At 39.6% G+C, this 22,268-nt stretch overlaps 2 protein-coding genes across 2 annotated transcripts in view; both read left to right on the forward strand.

Moving 5' to 3' along the window:
• Cad96Cb (protocadherin Fat 4-like Cad96Ca) overlaps positions 1-10,482 on the forward strand; it is a 30,072-nt gene extending 19,590 nt beyond the window's left edge. Inside the window, exons 6-16 of the mRNA XM_073079396.1 lie at positions 211-408; positions 753-980; positions 1,207-1,395; positions 1,482-1,673; positions 2,173-2,319; positions 2,484-2,734; positions 3,229-3,343; positions 5,776-5,924; positions 6,464-6,636; positions 6,923-9,237; positions 9,736-10,482. Of these exons, the coding sequence (XP_072935497.1) occupies positions 211-408; positions 753-980; positions 1,207-1,395; positions 1,482-1,673; positions 2,173-2,319; positions 2,484-2,734; positions 3,229-3,343; positions 5,776-5,924; positions 6,464-6,636; positions 6,923-7,242 (1,962 nt within the window). The 3' untranslated portion in view covers positions 7,243-9,237; positions 9,736-10,482. The remainder of the gene's footprint in view (positions 1-210; positions 409-752; positions 981-1,206; positions 1,396-1,481; positions 1,674-2,172; positions 2,320-2,483; positions 2,735-3,228; positions 3,344-5,775; positions 5,925-6,463; positions 6,637-6,922; positions 9,238-9,735) is intronic.
• A 1,057-nt stretch (positions 10,483-11,539) lies between these two features.
• On the forward strand, positions 11,540-21,592 carry LOC140747134 (uncharacterized). The gene is made up of 6 exons (XM_073079397.1): positions 11,540-11,702; positions 15,497-15,665; positions 15,817-16,112; positions 19,036-19,255; positions 19,965-20,147; positions 20,827-21,592. Exons 2-6 carry the CDS (start codon positions 15,497-15,499, stop codon positions 21,132-21,134), a joined length of 1,176 nt encoding a protein of 391 aa, XP_072935498.1. The 5' UTR covers positions 11,540-11,702; the 3' UTR covers positions 21,135-21,592.
• Positions 21,593-22,268: the final 676 nt, after the last annotated feature.

Here is a 22,268-nt window from a genome sequence, read left to right on the forward strand (position 1 = left end):
GAAACGAAAAAAATAAACGCGCTCGCGTGAGTTGTGTAGGTATTTTACTTACTCTTACTTACTTACTAAAATATTTTATAAGATAACCTTATTTTTCCGCGGGACACCAATTAATTATTACGGTACACCAGTGTGCCGCGGTACACAATTTGCAGAATACTGTTCTAAACCACAAGATGACCATTACAACGAAGGGGCACTTGTCCGCAGAGTTTCGTGATCCCGGTGTCGGTGCGCGTGTGGGACGTGAACGACAACGCGCCGGCGTGGCTGGGCGCGCCGTTCCGCGCGCGCGTGTCGGAGCTGGCGGCGGCGGGCGCGCGCCTGCTGGCCGCCGCCGCCGCCGACCCCGACCAGCCCGGCCCGCACGCCACCATACACTACTCTGTACTGCCAGGGCCCGGTTCCGTAAGTTCTTGCGGAGTTATCCCTAGCTCTAGCGGATTAAGCGGGCGGAAGGGGCAGTCCGCCCCGGGCCTCTGATCCTAGGGGGCTTCCAAACATAGTTGTTAAAAAAAGGTTATCAGAACCAAACAATCTATGAAGAAAAAAATCGTCATTTTGTAAAATCGAAACTCTTTTTCACATTTGGGGGACTCTATTCAACTTTTCGCCCCGGGCCTCCGACGACATTAGTCCGCCATTAATCCCTAGTGTTTTGTAGTAAGACGGTTACCATTCAAACTTTAATTCTCCATCTTTCCACAAAATAACAACAATGAAGTAGCTTCAAGAAAGTCCAATAATTCCAGGAGTATATCGGATTCGCGAACGAGCTGGACAGCACACTGGTGGTGAGGAAGCCGCTGGACTACGAAACGCTGAACAACTTCACGGTGCGGCTGCGCGCGCAGGACCAGGGCGCGCCGCCGCTGCACAACGACACCACGCTGCTCGTCACCGTGCTCGACGCGGACGACCAGAACCCACGATTCAGCCACGAACACTACACCGCGGTGGTACCGGATGATGCCCAGGATGTGAGTGCTTTCTATAGAAGAACTATTTCGTTTAACTCATTTTAAATGTTGTCCATAACAGTTACAGAGGTATACAAGAATTTTATCCATATAATATTTAAGTTTCTGAACCCCTCCGGCTGGAAGGATCATTCTTTGAATAGAATCATTATGTTTAGCTATAATTGATATATTTGTAAGCATTCACGTTATTATTTGTCATAAAATTCAATTAACACATTTCCAGGGCACCATCCTGGAAACTTCGCCGGGCCCAATATCAGCGATGGACCAAGACATAGGAATCAACGCACCTTTGCACTACTCAATTACAGGGGATGGCGTCGGCTTGCTGCACGTGGACAAGGACACCGGCAGGGTGGCCGCTACCGCCCAGTTGCTAGACGAGGATTCACCTGTCACTATTGTTATAAAGGTCAATAATAAGGGACACATCTTTAACATATTGGAATTTAACATAAATATGCAATCATCGCCTTCATATATCCAATCTATTCGCAGGCTACCCAGGTGGATAACCCGGACCGCTACGCTCTGGCGACGCTGACCATATCCCGGCGCGGGGATGCAGTGTCCCGGCCGGTGCAGTTCGCCAAGCGCGGCTACACGGCCGCCGTGCCCGAGGACGCGCCGCCCGGCACCGTGCTCGCCACGCTGCACACCGAGCCGCGCCCGCACCGCGGCAGGCACGCGGTCAGTACACACTGCACTACACCCGCACTACGCTACACGCTGCAGTGTCTCGGCCGGTGCAGGTCGCCAAGCGCGGCTACACGGCCGCCGTGCCCGAGGACGCGCCGCCCGGCACCGTGCTCGCCACGCTGCACACCGAGCCGCGCCCGCACCGCGGCAGGCACGCGGTCAGTACACACTGCACTACACCCGCACTACGCTACACGCTGCAGTGTCCCGGCCGGTGCAGGTCGCCAAGCGCAGCTACACGGCCGTTGTGCCCGAGGACGCGCCGCTCGGCTAACTTTATGGCATCGATTGAGGATGTTGGTGTTTTGAAAAATACTCTTATCATATTAGTCAAACGCGTCAAAGGAGTATTACTTCAGAAAGCTATATTTTCTTATGATACATGCATAAAAAAGCGAAACCGCACAAAACTCATTGAAATTGAAAACCGACACCAACAAAAAGTAAAGATAAGAGAAGATAAGTTAAGATTTTCTTATTGTAATTTCAGACGCCGCTCCAGTTCTACGTATCTGACCGAAGCTTCCTAGAGAAGTTCGCCATTAATAGCGCCGGGGAACTCCTGCTGCGGCGGCCGCTAGACTACGAGACCACCGACAGCTACCACTATCAAGTAATGGTCACGGATGGTGTGGCGGTAAGTTTCCATGATAAGTTCATTTTTCTTTCGTCTATCACTAACTATGACTTTCTGTAAAGTTCACTCCGCACTCGCTTTTTAATAATATTTAAAATATGCAAATTATTCTTAAGCTACAAATAAAGCTACAAATAAACTTTCAATGTCCTCTTCATCCGCAGAACGACACAGCCAGCATCAATATATCGGTGCAGAACGTCAATGAATGGGAGCCGCGCTTCCGCTACCCGCAGTACGAGTTCCGCGTCGACGCGCCCCCCGCGACCCCCGCGGCTGCCCCCGGCGACCCCCTCGACCCCCCGGGCAACCCCTCCGCTGCACCGCCGGGCCTGCTGCCGGTCGGCAAGCTGGAGGTGTTCGACGGTGATCGCCCCGACACCGTCACTCTCACGCTGCGGGGACCTGACGCTTCGTGAGTACTTTCCTAATAAAATGCATGCAAGAAGAAACACTGATGTTTCGTATTTCGAAAAGGTTTTACATCTTATTAACTTATAAACAAGTTTTGGATTAATTGAAATGTTCGTTAATAACAAAAGTATAGAGTAGAATCGATAGCCTAATGGTTAAGAAACTCGGCCTCTTGAACGAGGGGTCCGTGGTTCTAATCACGACGTAGACCTCACCTCTGATTTTTCAATTATGTGCGTATTAGAAATTAATGATCACTCGCTTAAAACGGTGCAGGAAAACATCGGGAGGAAATCTGCATGCCTGAGAGATTTATATTTAAAAAAAACTGAAAGATATATGAAGTCCAATTCGCACTTGGCCAGCGCGGTGGACTATGGCCTAATCCTTTTCGCTTCGAGTGGAGACCTGTGCCCAGCAGTGGGACAGACATTGGTTGATGACGAAAGTAGATTCAATGTTGATAATGCTGAGCGGGTGTGGTGGTCGGTGCAGGTTGTTCTACTTGAATGAGTCGGGCGAGCTGTACCTGCGCGCGGCGGCGCTGGGCGCGGGCGGCGCGCTGCACGTGGTGGCCACCGCGCGCGACTCCGGCACGCCGCCACGACAGGTGCCACACTACACTTACTTATTACGTGAAAAACGCTTTGCTTAGTAGAATCTTAATGAAAATGATACCATTTTTAATGTTCGCATAGATAGAAATTTAAATAAGGTACTTTTAATACAGAAAGGTCAATAAAAGTAAAATACAATGATTTAATACAGTATACGAAAGGTTTTATATAAAAAATTTGAGCAGAATATATACAAGGTGAGTTTTTCAAATGGACCTTCAGGGCCAAATCCCAAATTATAAGGATTAGCGAAAAATGCTGAAAGGAGTTTACGAGACGGTTTTGATAAAAACTAAAACTACATAATTACTTTTATATCACGGCGTGCGTAAATTGACGTTTTACGCACGCTTCGCGTGCGCAAAACCCCCATTTCCGACCCCGTAATATAAAATTTTATACAACACGCGGACGAAAAATGTTTTTCTGACTCGTGTGATTGCAGTCCTCGCCTGCGGCTCGGCCTGCAAACTCACACTTGTCAGAAAAAAATTTTTCGTCCTCGTATCGTAATGTACTATTATAGCACTCTGTGACCTAAACCCGCATTTTAGCCACGCATTTCTGTGTCCAAAGTAGCCGATTTTTACACCGTGCGAATATTAATACACTACCCTCACAGTTGTAAAAAATAAACATAGCTATGAACGTTTCATACTTTTAAATGCCATTTAAAAATTAAAAGTGAGTAATGAGTATTTTGTTTAAAGCTATAATTATTTTAATATTTTATTTTGGACGTATTTATAAATGTTTTTGCCATTGTATACATACTAAGCAATAGCGTCACTATAAGACTAACTATTGGGCTTTATCGAATTTTATTGTTTCTTTTGACTGTGTATTTTCGCTACACACCATAGTAGGAGATATTTAAATTAGGAATCATTATCAAAATTATCCATAATACTACTCCAGTAGAATCTCGACTAAGCGACCTATTTGTTGTCGTATTTGTGGCATTCGGATTATCGAAAATTTGGATAATTGAGTTTATGAAGAAAGGCTATTTAAACCGATTTAGGAAGGTGATGTTTTTCGACTACGAGTATATGTTTGTTACGTATGTATTTTTCATTCTTTGGCAAACTCAAACGACTTCATTAAGTTTGATACGTGATGTGTCGTTGGATTCGTCTAAATTGTGGCGATAACATAGGTTATATTTTTAGCAATCGGATTTTTGTTTTTTATAGTAACTATATTGTTGCGATTTGGCGACTTTCCGGAATTTAAATGCACATGTCACACAAAATGTGGCTGATCTGTAAGGGTTATTACAAAGTTACTTGTTCACGTTTCACAATCCGAATAATCGCGAATATTTATAACTGAGGTCCGGGATAATCGATTTTCTACTGTATCACTAGTATTAGTTATGTATTAGTACATTATGTGATTGCTTATCATATGTTTCTTTAATACGTTTAGGTGGAGTTCCCATTATAAGTCATTGGTCTAGACGCCTGTATGTAGCCTAAATGGCTTGATAGATTTCGACGTACGTGTGTCGTTAGATTTGTCTTTATCACAGAATAATTACTAAATTTTCAAAATTTCAATGGTTTTGGTTGTGTCACTTTTTATTGCTTTTTTAGTTCATAATTTTTAGTTTCAATCATTTATAAGTTTCAAAATAATTATCATATTTTTTCATATTTCTTCACAAGTATAAGCGGGTTTATGTCACACGAGCTATAAAATAGTATACGATACTTGTGACAAAAGTAGCCTATTATCTGCACGGCGTTTAGCACCCTCGCTGCGCTCGGGCGCTAACTTCACGCCGTGCAAAAATAGGCTACTTTGGCCACGCGTATCGTAATGTACTATTATAAAATATATTTTTCTCTTCTCTGGAATTGAACAAGTTCATTTAAAAAAAAAACATCATCTATATTATTCCACTATCTGATAGTGCCGCTTATTAGGATCAAATTCTGGGAAGTAATGCTAAATGAAAAACTAAAGGAAATATAAAGCTAAATGACTTATGCATGGTCCTTAAGTCATTTAGTTTTAGTTAAAGGATTATACATAGGTTATATATGTTATGTATAATTCTTAAGGATTACTTAGTATGTCAATGTATGAAAAAAATATGTATTTTCTTCAAGATCTTCCTTTTCCTTTAATTTGTCACATAACATTCCTTCCCAGAATTAGATCTTTATAAGCGACACTATCAGATCGTGGAATAATATAGAGGGTGTATTTTTTTGGAAAATTAACTCGTTAGATTCCCGCCTAGGGGAAAAGATATTTAAAAGAACTAATGATGCAGTTTTAGTATTTACCAAAATCGGTCTCGTAACTGCTTTCAGCATTTTCGCTAATCCTTATAGTTTCGGAGTTGGACCTGAAGGCCTATTTGAAATATTCACCCTGTATATACGAGTATATCTAGTAACTGCCGTGCCCCCAGACGTCAGTGCCGGTGGTGGTGCACGTGAGCGAGCGCTTGCGGTCGGGCGGCGGCGGCGCGGCGCGCGCGGGCGTGCTGCCGGCCTTCGCGGCCGCGCTGGCGCTGCTCGCGCTGCTCGTGCTGGCGCTGCTCTGCTACATCTACCGCGGGTTAGCGCGCACACACAAGTGACAATATTACTCACTAGAACTATCAACGTCATCTATACATATAAATAAAATTGGAGTATCTGTTTTTAATATTGAAATAACCGCTTTTAGTAAAAACATGTAGCATGTAGTAGTAACGATAACATGTAACATGTAGTAACATGCATATGAATATACATACGGTACATACACCAAAATAACATCTTTTACAGTTTTTGTATGTCTGTCTGTCTGTTTGTTTTGGCTAATCTCTGAAATGGCTGAACCGATTCTGAAGAGACTTTTATTGGCAGGTAGTTGATGTAATAAGGAGTATCTTAGGCTACTTATGTTTTAAAACTAGCTGTGCCCCGCGGTTTCACCCGCGTAATTTCACAGCTAGTCTTAAATATAAACTGCAAGCTAAGTGATATAATTAATAAGGATTATATAAGGAATATTAATTGTCAGTTGTATTGGATATTATTGCAAAATTATGTTATTATTTCCGTTCAATTGAACGCTTTGCTAATAGGAACTCTTATGTAATATGTTATCAGCAGTCGCAAGCGACGGGTGAAGAGCAGCAGCCCGGCAGTCCCGGAGAAGCCGGCGGCGGGCGGGCCGGGGCCGGGGGCCGCGCCCGCGGGCTCTTCGCCCAGCGTGTCAGCCGGCGCCAGCACCATCGCTGGCTCGGGCTCCAGTCTCGATTTGCGCGGAGACCCCAATAGGAGTACGTTTTTTTATATAATATATGTATTTACATAGAAAAACAGGTCGGCATGCTTATATTCTGTGTTATGCTTATTGTAACCCATTTTTTCTTTCTAATCTTAAATAACTAAAAAAATACTTTACAACATTAAATAATTGTGACATATAATATAAGTTCAAACTTCAATTAAAAACATAAATTGGATACTCAAATTATGCACATTTATTGAGTAAATTAAAAACTCGAACAAGTGCCTACACCAATATGTTATATGAACTTAAACTTATTATCACGTTTGCCTCAGCGGATTCGGCGGGAAGACAATCCCAGCGGGTCCCGTCCAAACCGAAGCTGGCGGGCGTTTCGCCGTTGCACAACGGGAACTCAGCCAGCGCGGCGCTAATCAGCGAGTTGACAGCTCGCGCGGCAGCGAGCGCCCAGAGTGGTGCGGGTGGTGCGGGGGGGCCGGGCGGTGCGGGCGCGGGGGGCGCGGGCGTGACGCTGATGAGCGACCACCTGGCGGCGCGCGCGGGCCGCTCGGGCGTGGCGTGGCCGAGCGCCACCATCCCCGCGCGCGTCAAGAAGCTCAGCTGGGACGACGCCGCGCACTCCGACGTGAGTTAGTTTGCTTTATGTACACTCGCAATACACTCTGACAGCCGTTCTGCAGGATGCCGACGCTGTTGGCCGAAGTTAGTTAAAATTCGATTTAATAAATGTTATTATCTTATATCCCAAGAATAATACGAATTGGTAGACTTCGTTCTGTCACGTGACTCTTCTAGATGTTTGTGAACTGGAATGAAATTAATTTGTTGATTAATGTAAAAAATATAGTTATGCCATTCAACCGTGGCCGTCAACATTTTGTCAATATCGTAATTCTGTTATACTAATTAGATGACAAGTAAGTATGTCTAACCCTCCTCTTCATATCACCTTCTATGGACAGAATATACGTAGCCCGTAACTATCAAATGATACAAATGTAGTATTGTAGATATGGTACTGCCAAGAGTTATAGGAGCAACAAGTAGCAGTTAGTCTTGAGTGGAAGGATGCAACGCTTGTTGGACCAGCTCTCGGAGTGGCTGGACAAGTGGCGTACGGCCGTCAACGTCGGTAAGACGGTCGCACTTTTCAGCCGCAGGAGTACCATGCCGCCGCCGCTACGTTTCCGTGATCGGGAGGTATCTTGGCAGCCCACAGTTAGGTACTTGGGATGTCACATTGATCGCTCGTTGCACATGGTGCCTCAGGTGGACAACGCGATCCGACAGGCCCGTGTTGCACGAGCGATGTTCTGACCAGTGGTGGCATCTCATCTACTAACCCGCACCAAACTAAGGGTGTACAAGATGTACATCCGAACACGTCTAACCTATGCGGCATCGGCATGTTATACGTTGGTGTCAGAGTCCAATAGAAAGCGTCTCCGCGCTGTGCAGAGCCTGACCCAGCGGACGATCGTGGGGGCGCGGGCCACTGTATAAGGAAGGACGTGTTGGAGCGCGACCTCAAGGTTCCGACCTTGGACAGGCATGTTGGCGAGTCGTATGTATGCACGCGCTGACAATGGGCTCATGCCCATCTGAGAGGCTTCGCGTCCCTCCACGCTCGACCACCTGACGGTCGCCCGCTCCCTTATGAATACGAGGGACACGTGTCCTCCGATCACCTGGAGGACTGAAAAATCTGCACACGTAGTCTAGCACCGGTCACATAGAGGGCCGAATGCTGCACCGCTGCCTCACCGCAGCTTATTATACGGTAGGCTCGTAAACCCTGCGCCACGCAGCGAAATCATGCTGCGGCATAGGACGACCGGCATCGTATCGTATCTTGAGTGGCGTTGTTGCAGGAGCGCGGGCCGCAGCGCGCGCCGCCCGCCGCCGCCGCGCCCGCCGACCACATGAACCTCACAGTTTACTTCTGACACCCGCGACACCCATCGGGACACCTACACACTTACATGCACGCGCGTAAGATATACAAAACTCTCGAATCTACTATCCTGTTCTTCTCTCGCTTATCGTTCTAGCAGTAAAATCTCAATTTATCGATGTGACTTTAAACGTCGATGGAAACAGTAAATTCAAAAACCAGAATCAAAGCAATTGACAACATAAGTTATTTCTTAATTCATAACATATAATAATAAATATTGCCTCCCTTTAGTTACCTTTGCCCCTTACGCTGATCGAGTACAGGAAGCAAGTTAGGGAAGATCGACAACGAACCACATCAGCATTACAGAGTATCTTTACAATTAATTAAGTTTTGTATGAATAGGGTAACGAGCCAATAAGTGAACGACAATTTTACAAAAAAGAAAAACAAGAAATAATGAGGAACCATAAAATTATATATAAAACTTATATGTACTTAATAAATACAGTATTTAAGCGAATTGACGCCATGAATACCTAAAATCGTTATGATACGCACTGAAATAAAATAATATTCAAATGAAATTGATGCAAAGTAGTTCCAAACATGTTTAGGGCGTTTTCCACCTGAACCACAGCGGCCGCGCCTGCCCCACGTGCGGCACGCACCTGCGCGGCCCGCGGGCCGGGCCCGGCCTGCCGCCTGACGACACGCGCAGTAACCACTACTGTGAGTAAATATCGAAAAACAAAAATATTTCAAAAATATTAATGATTCGACACATCAAAAGTTCTGTCTAGTGATGCACAGTACAAAAGGTAAAGATTGCAAACATGTGCTGGGTACGAAATTATTTTTTCCCTTCATATAGTACCTATATATAATTCATATTAGATAGTGTTGAACAAAATCGTACATTACACGTAATAAAATAATCCTCAATGTTTTTCACCCTAAATCGTTCATTTATTGGTGCCGTCACCCTTTTACACTATAACTTAAAGAATACATACCTACTTACCAAATTTTGAAATTAAAAATAAAATAAATGAAGAACTGTCTTCTATTCATTAATCTGTTTAAACCAACGCGAATTGTACGTCGAAGCGTAAAGCGATTCACTAGACTATACTTATCAATTAATAATTTCTATGTAGCAACGTTCATTTGCATCCATTGTGTTTATTTGCATAATAATTTGATTAACACAATCGGTATCCCTTGCAGAATTCACGCCATTACCACTTCTGTCACGCGACTATTCGTGACTCTGCAATATAAACATATCATCATCTACGACTATCGGGCGTCGGGCGACTCGCTGCCCGCTTGTCGCCGGGATTCGCGTTGATTTGGATAGAGGTTTATTAAAGGATCGTAGCGCTCTCTGGTTGGAATATTTTAAAAAACGTGTGCAGCAGTATTTTCATAAATTGTACATATAGATTCAAATATAATTCTGTTTTGTTCTTAGAATGATATTTGTTTATTGGCAGGTATCGATAATACCAATTATAATGTATACCTAGCTACGTAAATTTACTGTATAAGCGTAATATTTATAGTATAGGTACGAATTTAATGTAAGTAATGTAAATAAATAAAATCGTATCAGTGTAAGTTAACAGAAAATAAATATTTTGTACAGTTAAACTTACTCAAGCTCGTAATAAGTTAAGTACCAAAGTAAAGCAAATTATTGTAAATAACTTAGAAGTAGGTAATTTAATAATTTTTAACTGTTTTTATCTACAATTTACCACAGAAATCATTTGTTCTGTGACATTATGTGCATGGTATTATTAGAATTTACGAACTGGAGATTTTGTAACGAATTTTGAATACTTTCCTTTATGCTAATGTAAGCTAATTTAATAAAATAAAGCTTTATGATGAATAATTGTAAAAATATTACACTAATTAATTTAAATTTATTTGTAATTATTCATTGTTATTAAATTTTTGTTATAATTAGACGTGTTTTTACTCCCACTATGGGCCATTCATCACAAATAATATTTTTTTACATCTGAGTCTATTTAATAAAAACATAGTAGTACTTACCGGTACAATATTGGTTACGTCAACATTTATATTATTTTAAATACTTGCATTAATATTTTTATTAACTAGTATTTCCAAAAAGAAACAGTAATTTAAATAATTTAGAATTAAGTCCCTACCTACCTACGGATGAAGTATACGAATGATTATTTAGGTACCTATTCAGTCAAAGTTTCAGAAGAATCAGAAGAACTACTTAATAAATATTTAAGTACACTTTAATACACACTTGCACTCTATACATACACACATACATTCTTATTTTACTAAAACGACATAAAAGGGCTCGTGGGTTTGAACATCCCATAAAGCGCTCTCACTGCTCCAGTGGCAATGAAAGTTGTTCTTGCGCAAGATCCCTGTACTTACATTATAAAGATGTCTTAAGAAGAAATTATGTTAAGCCAGTTTTACTGAGAAAGTACATGTTGGTTTTATTTATCGGTATGCTAATTGGTATACTGTAAATCTGATTTCTAAAATGCCTTGTGGGTAGTCAAATTTGATGTGACCCATACCTAATGTAGAGTCGGTAGAGTAAAGCATAACAAATTATCTTAGAATTTATGGAAGGCTTTTATTCAACATCACATCAAAGTATTGATAGCAAATAATAATAAATACTAACACTAAACACGATTCTCAAGTCTTTTATCAACTGAAGCAAACAGTCTTGCGACTAATATCGAGACTCGATTTTATCACGTATGTACGAGTACCTATGTGATATCTTCCATATGCTTTTAGTAATTATTTTGAGCTAAGTACATTTCTTGCAATTTACTAATAATAAATACTGTTACAAGACTTTGACTTATTAAATTAAGACGCCGGACACGCGATTACCCGATGCATTTACGGGAAAGTGAAATCTACATCCAAAATAATTAATTTTGCAAATGAAGCAAACTTGCAGGCTATTATTATCATTTTATTAATTCGACAAGCCTTATTATAAATAGTATGTTGAGCATATCATCTGAGCATTCAGTCTCGCTCAGTCCGTCTCCGGAGCGAGTGGTTCGGGCACCTCGCGAAGAAAGTGTATGTATTCAAGTGAAGTGTTATGTACGAGCGCTGAGTGCAACGGACGCGAGTATCTACAAGTTTAATATTAAATTTATTTCACAGTGAGTTGGTATTGACTTTCTTTTGTGCATATATGAATATTATTTTATTTTCAAATAAAATAAGTTCTAAATCTCTTTTTTATCATCTGTTAGTAAATATTACATTAGGAATGAGCATCTGTGTATAGTTTAATGAACTGAATAATAAGTAATTCCTATTTTCATATAATATCTCTTATTTTCATATTTTAAATAAGACTATCTTATTATTTTCTCTAGATAACGAAATAGAGCAAGTAATTTGTGATTTTTAATAATGTATTGAATTTGGTAGCGATTATTCGATCAATGTCGGAGAGAACATATAATTTTTTAAAGGTTTCGTTTTCTTTTATATTTTTGCAACTGCTATAAAATAACACTTTATTTTTTCTCATTTTCCTGATTCGGTTAAGCTCAATATTCGAATAAACTAAGCTACACTAAATAGTCAATCACATAAACTGTATAACATACAATAACTTCCATACAATTTGTGAAGTTTTAATAATCTAAACTCGATTTTAAAAAGAACTCTACAAAAAGAGGTACCTATTAAGTAGTTAAGTATGCACCTGAAGTGACGAAAATCCATACGCACATTGTGACTCTAATCACGCATTTCATCAACCTTGACACATATTCAGTGCATAATTAATATGAACCTACTTACGGTTATAATGTCAATGAAATCAATTCAGAATAATATTTGGGCAGTTTATTTAAAGTACAGTTTATATAAAATTTTGCTTTTATTTTTGTATTGTAGAGAGACTTTTTTGTAAAATATTAAAATAACATATTAGGTAAGTGTAGTAAATCTTTGTGATTGTAAAGATTGAATCTTGCGACCAAAACCGACCTAATGGCTTTTAATTTAGTGAAGTACCGTTCAAACATACCTTCATTCGCCTCGATGTTCCTAAACGCAGTCAAGGTAAACATGAGCAGAGATTCCAGAGTCGGGGGAAACCCTCGTTAGTCAGACGGACGTCGTGAAATCGTTGTTTGTGTGGGCGCACGCGACCGCTTTCTCCGTTGCATAACATCCGCGTAACGTCGCCGAGACCCGCGCTGTGATGTCATCGGTGCGGTGTCGCTGATGATGGGGAAATATTTTTAATATCTGCTATGACAATGCAGTAAACATCCAAGCTTAAAATCTTAAAAATTCGCTGAATTAAAAATATGAAGTCCACCTAGAAGACCTATACCTACTATTTAGTTAGATACTTTTAGATTACATCCAAATTGACATACAATTAATTCATGCTATTAACAATCGCGGCAATTGCATAGTTAAACCTGGTGACTGTGTATTTACATTAAACAAAACAAAACGTATTTTTTATTAGCGTTGTTGCTGTTGTAATATCTATTACTGTCGTCAAAAGAAAGTAGGTAATTTGCCTACATTATTATGTCATTGATTTTAAGATCGTGACTATTGATATAAATTGACTCGTCCATTGTTAATAGCCTATACTTACTTACCATGCGTACATAACACTTCTTTATAAATGATTTGGTATGTAGTATATACTTTATTACCTATTACTATTACACAGGGTGAATTTTTCAAACGGGCCTTCAGGACCAAATCCGAAACTATAAGGATTAGCGAAAAATGCTGAAAAGAGTAACGAAATTAATAGGAAAAAATATGTATTTTCTTAAAATTGAGGCTTTTCATTTAGCCCCATTTAAAATTCATCCTGTATAGGTAAATACAACATTTCAGATAGGCATAAAAAAGTAAAATCGTTGTTATTACTCATCTAAATCAGTAGTGCGGGTCTTAATTCATATTAATATTTGAAGTGTCCTAGATGCATACGTACGTACATAGTTAGGTATTAGATTACCAACATAGGGGTGATATGATAAAAATAACATTTTTGAGATAAAATAGGTAGGGGGAGTCCGGGAGAGTTTAGCAGGTGGGAGATATTAGCCACTGCTCATAGAACCTTTGTAGAACTAGATATTGCGACGTTGTCAAATTTCTTAAACTCCATAGGCGCCCCCCACCTCGCTTACGCGATGCCGTTGCGATCGGCAGTTTGGTTTAGAAGTGAGAAATTATAATACGTTTTCGTGTTAGATAAGTAACTTTTTTCAATTTTCTATATTTGATTTCTATTGTTTACTGTGAATAAATTTCAGCACGTCATTTATATACATCGTAAGTGATAATATCCTAGTAACATTCACGGCAGACAGCTTGTACTTAGGTGTCATAGTTTTTTATAAAAATTTAATAACAGACAGCTTGGCGTGGGGTGGGAGACATTACCCCGGCGTTGGGAGGAGACCTTACCCAGGGTAATCTCTCCCGCTATCAGTCTCGTTTCTCCCGCAATATGTTTTTATTTTATTTCAGATAATCATCCAAAAAGGCTTTCAAATATAAGAAAAAAGAAACAGCTAGAAACTGAAGTAGTTTATATTTGTCAGTAATAAAAAATGCTTTAGGCGATATTGATAAGCAACAAGTTTATCCAAATCAGCTTTAATAAAAAAAAGCGTTACTGATTTCTTTAAAAACCTAAAACCAACAGGATTTTGTCAAATTTATGGAGCATTTTGTGAAATATTCCAACGCGTCTCTTAAAAATCGTGTTCTGTTTATCCTCGACAACAACGAAAGTCATGTCATTATTGAAGTCGTAAAATACGCAAAATCAAATGGAGTAACTTTGCTGACTTTACCACCCCATTACATACATGTTGCCATTTATTTATTTTTGAAGACTAGATATAACTCAGCCATGAATAATTGGACGATAAGTAACCCAGGACGAACTGTTACGATCTACAATATACCCGGATTTGTAAGAACTATTATGTCGTAGACTATTAGCTAATCCAATATTTTGAGTGGATTTTGAAAAACTGAGATACACCCCTTTAACCCCGACACCTTTACAGATGATGATGATTATGCTACGCGGTAACAGATAGAGGAATGACTAGTGAACTGCAAGAGCAAGATGTTTCTTCGATTTCTTAATTCTCAGTATCTGCAGAACTACCTCCAAATGTAACCACTATCGAATTACATTCAACATTTATTGTTCAACGTCAATCAGTGCCTTCAACATCAGCATCAGTATTGATGAATGAAACGTCTAAGGCCAATTCACCATCAATTTTGGACGAGGAGGAATCTGAATGTATATAAATATCAAAGATGCCCAAAGTACCTTGTTCGTGTCCTCATTTACTATGTAACATTATGTACCATATTCTTATGATTCAATTTCTTTGTAGAATTACAATTTCCAATAATTATTTTGCCTATTTTTAAACCCGGGTAAAGACTCCCTAGTTGGAGGGTCAAGTCTCCCACCCAGGCGGGAGATATTAGCCGAATGTCAATTTGGTAGAAATCGTTAATTACTCATAAACTATTAATAATGTATTAAAGTTTCTTATAAGAAAATATAGATAAATAATGAGGCTTCAGATACAATTTATAGAAATAGCAATTTTGTAAGAATGGAAAGATTTATGAGCATTTTAGTGGAAGGCGGGTAATCTCTCCCGGACTCCCCCTATGCGATAGGTAACAGTAACATAAAAATGTTACATTGAACATTTTGAAGAAACCAGGAAAATTTGAACAAAAGTATTTGTCTATTCAGTCTTTTATAGATATATCTAGAATAAAGTGTAATGCATGCTAGTTAGATCTACTTTCGGAACGTTATATATACAATGTACATATACCCAGATGCTTATACAATAAGTTTGGAAATATTTAATTAAAACTACCTTTTCTCGATATGGTTTACACGTTGAACTTTCAACAGATGGCGTTTATCCCATACATAATGGTATTCTGCCTCATCGGCTATGTGAACTCTGAGAATGCTACAATACTGGAGGCTGGGGACACCTGCGACCCCCGGGATATCGGCCCCTGGAGCGCGCTGCTCGAGGAGTGGGCCATCACCGCACCAGTGCACTCGGAGAGACATGGTATTTTTTAGACTTATTTATTAGTAGTTCAGCATATTGTAATGAGTGTAATAATTCCACCTTTCGTAACGTAGATAGTAGATACTAGAATACGAAGACACTGTGAATGTCGATAAATCTATTGACAAAATATTTTCTCCTTTATGTATAGGTCGAATAATGGCGCTACCTACTGGAAACGGATATTACGTTACCGAACGAATCGACGGGCCCTTCGCGCCGCCACCGCCCCCGCCCACACACATGCCGTCGTCGGTCTCACACATGCACCCGCCGGGGCCCCACATGTCGTCGGGGCCCCACATGTCGCCGGGGCCCCACGGCCCGCCGCGCGCGGGGCACGTACCCCAAAACTATAACGAGTGGGAAGCCAGCCCACCGCCCGCCACCAGCAAAATCGTAAACCGTCCGCCCAATCCTTATAAGGACAAGTTTAAACCAAGCTATGTAAGTTACAAATATTTTATTTTTGTGGCTTTCTTTCATACGTAACATCTTTGCAATACTATGACAGTCTACCTATATCATATTTAATACGTAGAAACCTAGGTTTACCATGCAGTCAGATTTTGTCGTTTAGCTTTTTTAAGTAAATTATTTTTATCACATAAACTCTTCGATCACTAATAAGAACTAGATACACAATCCCATACAAAAATGAACTTAAAAAGTAGCGTCAAATTGACGCTAAAAACAAAGAAAAAAAAAATTGACGACCGTGGTTTGTCACTTGGACAAGGAATTAGTGGAGACGAACTGTCATTACTTTTAATATTTTTATTAGGTCGAAGTAATTAATTTTTATGAACATAATAATAATTTATCAATGAAAGTAAGTAATATGCAGTCACAATTTACTATAATAAAAATATAATAAGTTTAAAATTAAAATATAACCAAATACAAGTAATTTAATTTAAAAATCAACAAGCTGTTTACGCCGTTATCCAACGAAATATATTGCCCACGACTAAATAAATATGTAGTAAACCAACATTTATTTCAATTATTTTTACCTGACTGCCAAGGAAGGGTTATGTTTTTCGCGCGTATCTTGTATGTTTGTCTTTATTTATTTGATCGGATCTAACAAACGGCTGGATGAATGTCGACAATTAAGGTGTCATTATATTCGTCTCAATGACCCGAGTGTCCTTAGATAGGTGTTAGAAAAAATGGCGGATTTTTGGCGCGAAATAGTAATATTTCAAAAAAAGTTAACCGAACCTATCGAGTATGATATCAAATGAAAGGAAATTAAACGGAGATTATAAAAACATATAATTTGTATATATATAAAATAGCAAGGTGACTGACTGATTGACTGACTAAATGATTTTTTCATTTTTCAGAAATCAACGTACAGCCAAAACCGCTTAATTTAGAGTTCTGAAATTTTGCACATGGGTTCGCTATATAGCGTAAATAAGTACTAAGAAAGGTCTTTTGGAAATTCTACCCCTAAGAGGGTAAAACAGGGGATGACAGTTTTTTTCAAATCCTTTAATTTTGAAGCAACTACTGTAAAATTTAGTATTTGGCTTTCTGGATAGGAATAAAGACACACCTATTTATCCCTTTCCGAAAAATCAACCCCATAGAGGGCAAAATAAGGGTTAAAGTTAATTTGAACAATCGTCAATTTTGACGCAAACACTATGAAATTTTGTATCTGGCTTGTTGGATAAAAATAATGAAATTCTACCCCTAACGATATAAAATAATTACTAGAACTTTGAATTACTGAAGTTATATATTCTATAAATCGTAAATGGTGGATGTTTTTCCGAAATAGTAACACGTTTTAAAAAAAGTTAACCAAAACTATGGAGTGGGGTATCAAAATAAAGGAAATTAAAAGGTGATTACACAAATATTATATGATATATACATGTGTATAACACATCGAGGTGACTGTCTGGCTAAATGCGTAAGTTGCTGCGCCAGACACCAACGTAAAGGGAAACCGCGGATCTTTAGCGTGCTGGAATTTTACACATAGGTTCTTTATATAGCGTAAATGAGCCCTACGAAGATAAAGTAGGATAATATTGTTTGAACATCTTTTGTTTTTGAAGCAGATACCTATTATAAAACTGACGAAATTCACCCAGCCGTATGTTAGACCCGAGGGAATAAAATGCAGTGCAGCTAAAGTCCGCTTATAAAGATACATACAAGATACGTGCAAAAAACATAACCCTTCCTTGGCAGTCGAGTAAAAATAAAAATATGGAATCAACAGGATGCCATTAATTCCCTTGAATAAGGTGAGTTTATTGGAAAACAGTCTTTTCGATGGATTTTTATTTTTTTTCCGTATCTTTTTTGGCTATGTTAAGCAATCTTATTTTAGTGTATCTTTCGACAATATATTTATTATATATTGTCATAGAATTATTATATATTTATTATAATAATTCTATGACTATTGTCGCGGCAGTTGGATGAAAAGACATCATAAAATATATTAAATAATAATTTACTTAATAATTTAATTTCACTCATTTACTATTTACTCATTGCCTATGTTAAATTATTATACAAAACAAATATTTTTATATAACAAAAAAAAGAAAAAAAATAATTAAATTAAAGAAAAAAATATAAAACAATAGCGTCTCCATTCAAGTTAGAACAGAGTCACCATGTAACCCGAACAAATCAAGTGGGCTTGCAATAGTAAGAATTGTACGTTTAGTAACAGACTTTACAATTTAAATGGTTTATACATTCTGTTGATTTTTGTTGATAATTTTTAAAACTTAAAAATAAATTATTTACGAACGAAATAGCAGTATTTATAATTGAGTGATAGCAATTACCTACTTATAATAATAATACTTACCGAAAATACGATATTCCATCATTTGTTAGCGTACTAGACGTGTGATTTTTGCAGTTTTGAACGAGCACTGAGGCATGTTTATTCTCCGAACGTTCAAACACTACTAACCTAAAAGCGCACCCAAATGTCTATTTGGGTGCTCTTTTCGTCGCGCCATTTTTTTGTCGCTGATTGTGTATCTAGTTCTTATTAGTGATCGAAGCATAAACTACATGTAACTTCTTAAGGGCATATAAAGTTAAGCATGTTATGAGAGATGAGCAAATTGAAAGTAGATTGTTTAATTGAAATCTAGTTCGACCACCTATGAATAGTCATGTAGACAGCGTATTAAAGAAAAGCTTTAGAAACTGGTTATTTAGTTATAGTCCGCGTAAAACTGCTAGTCCGTTTTGAATATAGAATGAATCGCGTCGCCATAGCAAATTGTATGAGTACATCTGCTCGTAACAACATCAGAGCGGGTTAGGAGTTTGACGCGGACTCTACTCCTTAATTTATGACGACTGTTACTTACCTTAGCAGGTACCTCCTACGGCAGGGCAGACGGGCGCGCGGCCGGCGCGGCCCGGCGCCGCCGACCGCGTGGACGAGCCGCCGCGCAAGCAGGTGTCGGAGACCGACCTGTACCTGCTCGGCGCCATAGAGAAGCTCGTCTACCGCGTCGACCTCATGGAGAAGCGGCTGCGCAAGGCGGAGGAGAGCCTGCACTACCTGGTCGTCGGCACTGAGACTAAGCCAGGTAAGATGCCTGCATTTATCATAGATTAAGGGTCTGTTCACACAGACCGGCTCGGAGAGCATCGGATCGCATTTTTCTTTTCACACAGACCGGATCGTATACCTACGCTTGGAATTGGCCAGAGCGGAGCCGCCAACTATTTCACACAGACCGGCTGGTAAAGATCTGAAAGTGGATGCGCTCGCAGTTGGAGCCGATCGGCTGCGCGAGGGAGAATGAGCAGGCAGTCGGAGCCGGTCGGCTCCTCTTATTATTTCACACGAAGCGCATTTAAGCATTCTTAATGATAAAAGAAGTGCATATGCAAAAATAAACCTTAATATAATTACTCAAAACTCTATTTGCAACGTGATAAAAATCTGCTCTCCTCTCCGAGCCGGTCTGTGTGAACGGACCCTAAGTAATATTTTATTAATTTATAACATTTATTAACATTTTGGTCACAACTTTAACTTACGGAATGTCTAATTCTAATGTCATAAATTTTATTGATTCGAGATCTTAATTATTTGATGAAAAGTTACCAAGTCGTAAACCTATGTTCCTAGTCCTTAAAAAAATAAACTTTTTAAAAAAAATCCACAAGAAATTACTTAAGATCGTCTTTATTAATAGTATATCTATGCTTAAGATATTTTTAATTTTTGAGAAGCATTTTGTTTTTTTTTTCTAATTTATGCACATTATAACTATCTGTTATCGCCACCAGAGCCGTGTCCCGGGAACTTCACGCGCGTGGGCAGCGGCTGCTACCAGTGGTCGCGCGAGGCGGCGGACTGGAAGGGCGCGAGCGTGAGCTGCCGGCGCCAGCGCGGCGCGCTGCTCGAGCTGCCCGACCGCGCGCAGCGCCGCGTGCTCGTCGCCAAGCTGCTCGCTGATCAGGACCTTAAGGGTACGTGATTATACATGACAGTACCGCTAACTGTTTATATTATAAGAGTGGCAGACGAACATGAAATCTACCTGATAGTAAGTGACTACTGCCCATGGACATCTGCAATCAAACCCACATAAGATTGGATTCCTACCTGAGGTTGGCGATAGATGCGCCACTATCCCCGAAGACTAAGCTAAACACACACACTACCTATTTTCATTAAATTTTAGTAAGCTCTGTAGTATATAATGATACGAGAAACTAATATACACTACATTGTGGTAAAGATTGGCGGATGTTTATGGAAATCTATATTAATTAAATTTGGAGTCATAGATGAGATCGAGATATTATTTTTTTACACTTGAACTTGCTTGTCTCACTTTTTGTAATTTAATTTTGTTTTTTACGTGTCGAATAATAAAGCAATTCAGAAATATTTTTACTTACTGAACAATATTTTTGAAATCGAATGGTGTCGTTGTTTTTTCATCCTTCCTTGAAAAATGTAGTAACTAGAGATGAGTAAGAAAATAATATATTTTATTCGAATACATTAATAAATCTTGCAGGTCAACTTTAAATTTATTCAAAAACAAAAAATGTTTTATTCGAAAGCGAAACTTCCAAAGTTATCAAAATATCCTACAAATTTAAATCTAAGAAATCGTACTAACATGAAACCACGATGCAGGCAACGACTTCTGGACGGGCGGGCTGAACCCGGGGCTGCTGTGGATCTGGTCGCACTCGGCGCGGCCGCTGGACGGCAACGGCACGGGCGTGGCGGGCGCGGGCCGCTGCCTGGCGCTGGCGCACGACGCCGCGGCGCGCGACTACGCGCTGCGCGGCCGCGACTGCGCCGCGCCGCACCGGTACATCTGCCAGCGCGACGACGACGCGGAGCAGCTCGGCAATGACGTGCAGAAGGCCGCCAGGAGCCTGAGCCTCGACCGCCCGAGGAAGGCCGGCCGATCCGAGGTGTTATGGGATGACGTATAAACGAACCGTTCGAACCACTATGCTATACTGTAATCTTTGGTTTAAACTCTGGTTGTAGGTACTTTGAAAAACAAATGCAAATCCATCCTGTGTATAGCGCGCGTAAAACTGCTAGTCCGCTCTGAACATCGAAAAAATTGCGTCGCCATAGCAAATTGTATAACTACATCTACTCGCACCGACTTCACAGCGGACCAGCAGTTTGGCGCGCACTATACCTATATTCAAGATCGATTTTCACTTTAACGAGATTCGAAGACGAAACCATTCAAAACACTTAATAATTTAATATATTCAAAGCAGTACGTAATTGAAATCAACTGTGCAATAATTTATTTAAACATTAATTTACTATATTAACGACTTTTATAATTTATACCATCAATTGAGTTGATTAAATTATTTTAAATAAGTATGTGTAAATATTCATTTAAAGAATAAAGACTGACATGAGAATATTTTTTTGTTTAATTTATTTACTTCGCATTTAAGGCAAGGAGGAGGAGGATTTAAGCCAACTAAGTTAACATACAATTCAATAAAATTTACGTTGAAACATTACTATACGTGGATATGTTGTACCAACATGGGATACTACTTTATTAAGTAGTAAAAAAAAACAAAAGACAACCTTGTAATCTCTTATATTCTAAATATTTACAAAGGTAAGAATCACAACAAAATAACTTACTTAAAATAAATATTTGTTAAAAAGCAGGCCACCGCGCAAGGAAGTGGTCGTTGCACGGCCGCCTCTCCGGCCACAAGGAAAGAGACTCAAATAGTTTCTCTCTTTCATTGTTTGTTTGCATGCCACTCTCGTCCTTTAAGATTTAGAGGCAGTCTTACCAGTACAAATGTGTTTAAGGAATTTTAAAACCCTGCATTATATTCCGAGGCCCGCGGACGGGCGCGGCGTGCAAACACCAAGAGCCGGTCTACGAAAAACACACTTCTGAGTAGCAGTCTATTCGTACAATCCGCATATCATTCGCGCTCGAACAACTTTACAACATATTAGGTCTTTCAAAAAATTATAATTTAAATTTAAAATGTCGAGATTTTTTACATTGCATTAAAAATAACTGCTTTATAAGTGATCTTCTTATTTTTTTCTCTTAATACACTGAATTA

This window comes from Epargyreus clarus, unplaced genomic scaffold, assembly GCF_041222505.1.
Source record: "Epargyreus clarus isolate Ecla_fem2 unplaced genomic scaffold, WU_Ecla_fem_2.2 ptg000014l, whole genome shotgun sequence".
Classification (NCBI taxonomy): Eukaryota; Metazoa; Arthropoda; class Insecta; order Lepidoptera; family Hesperiidae; genus Epargyreus; species Epargyreus clarus.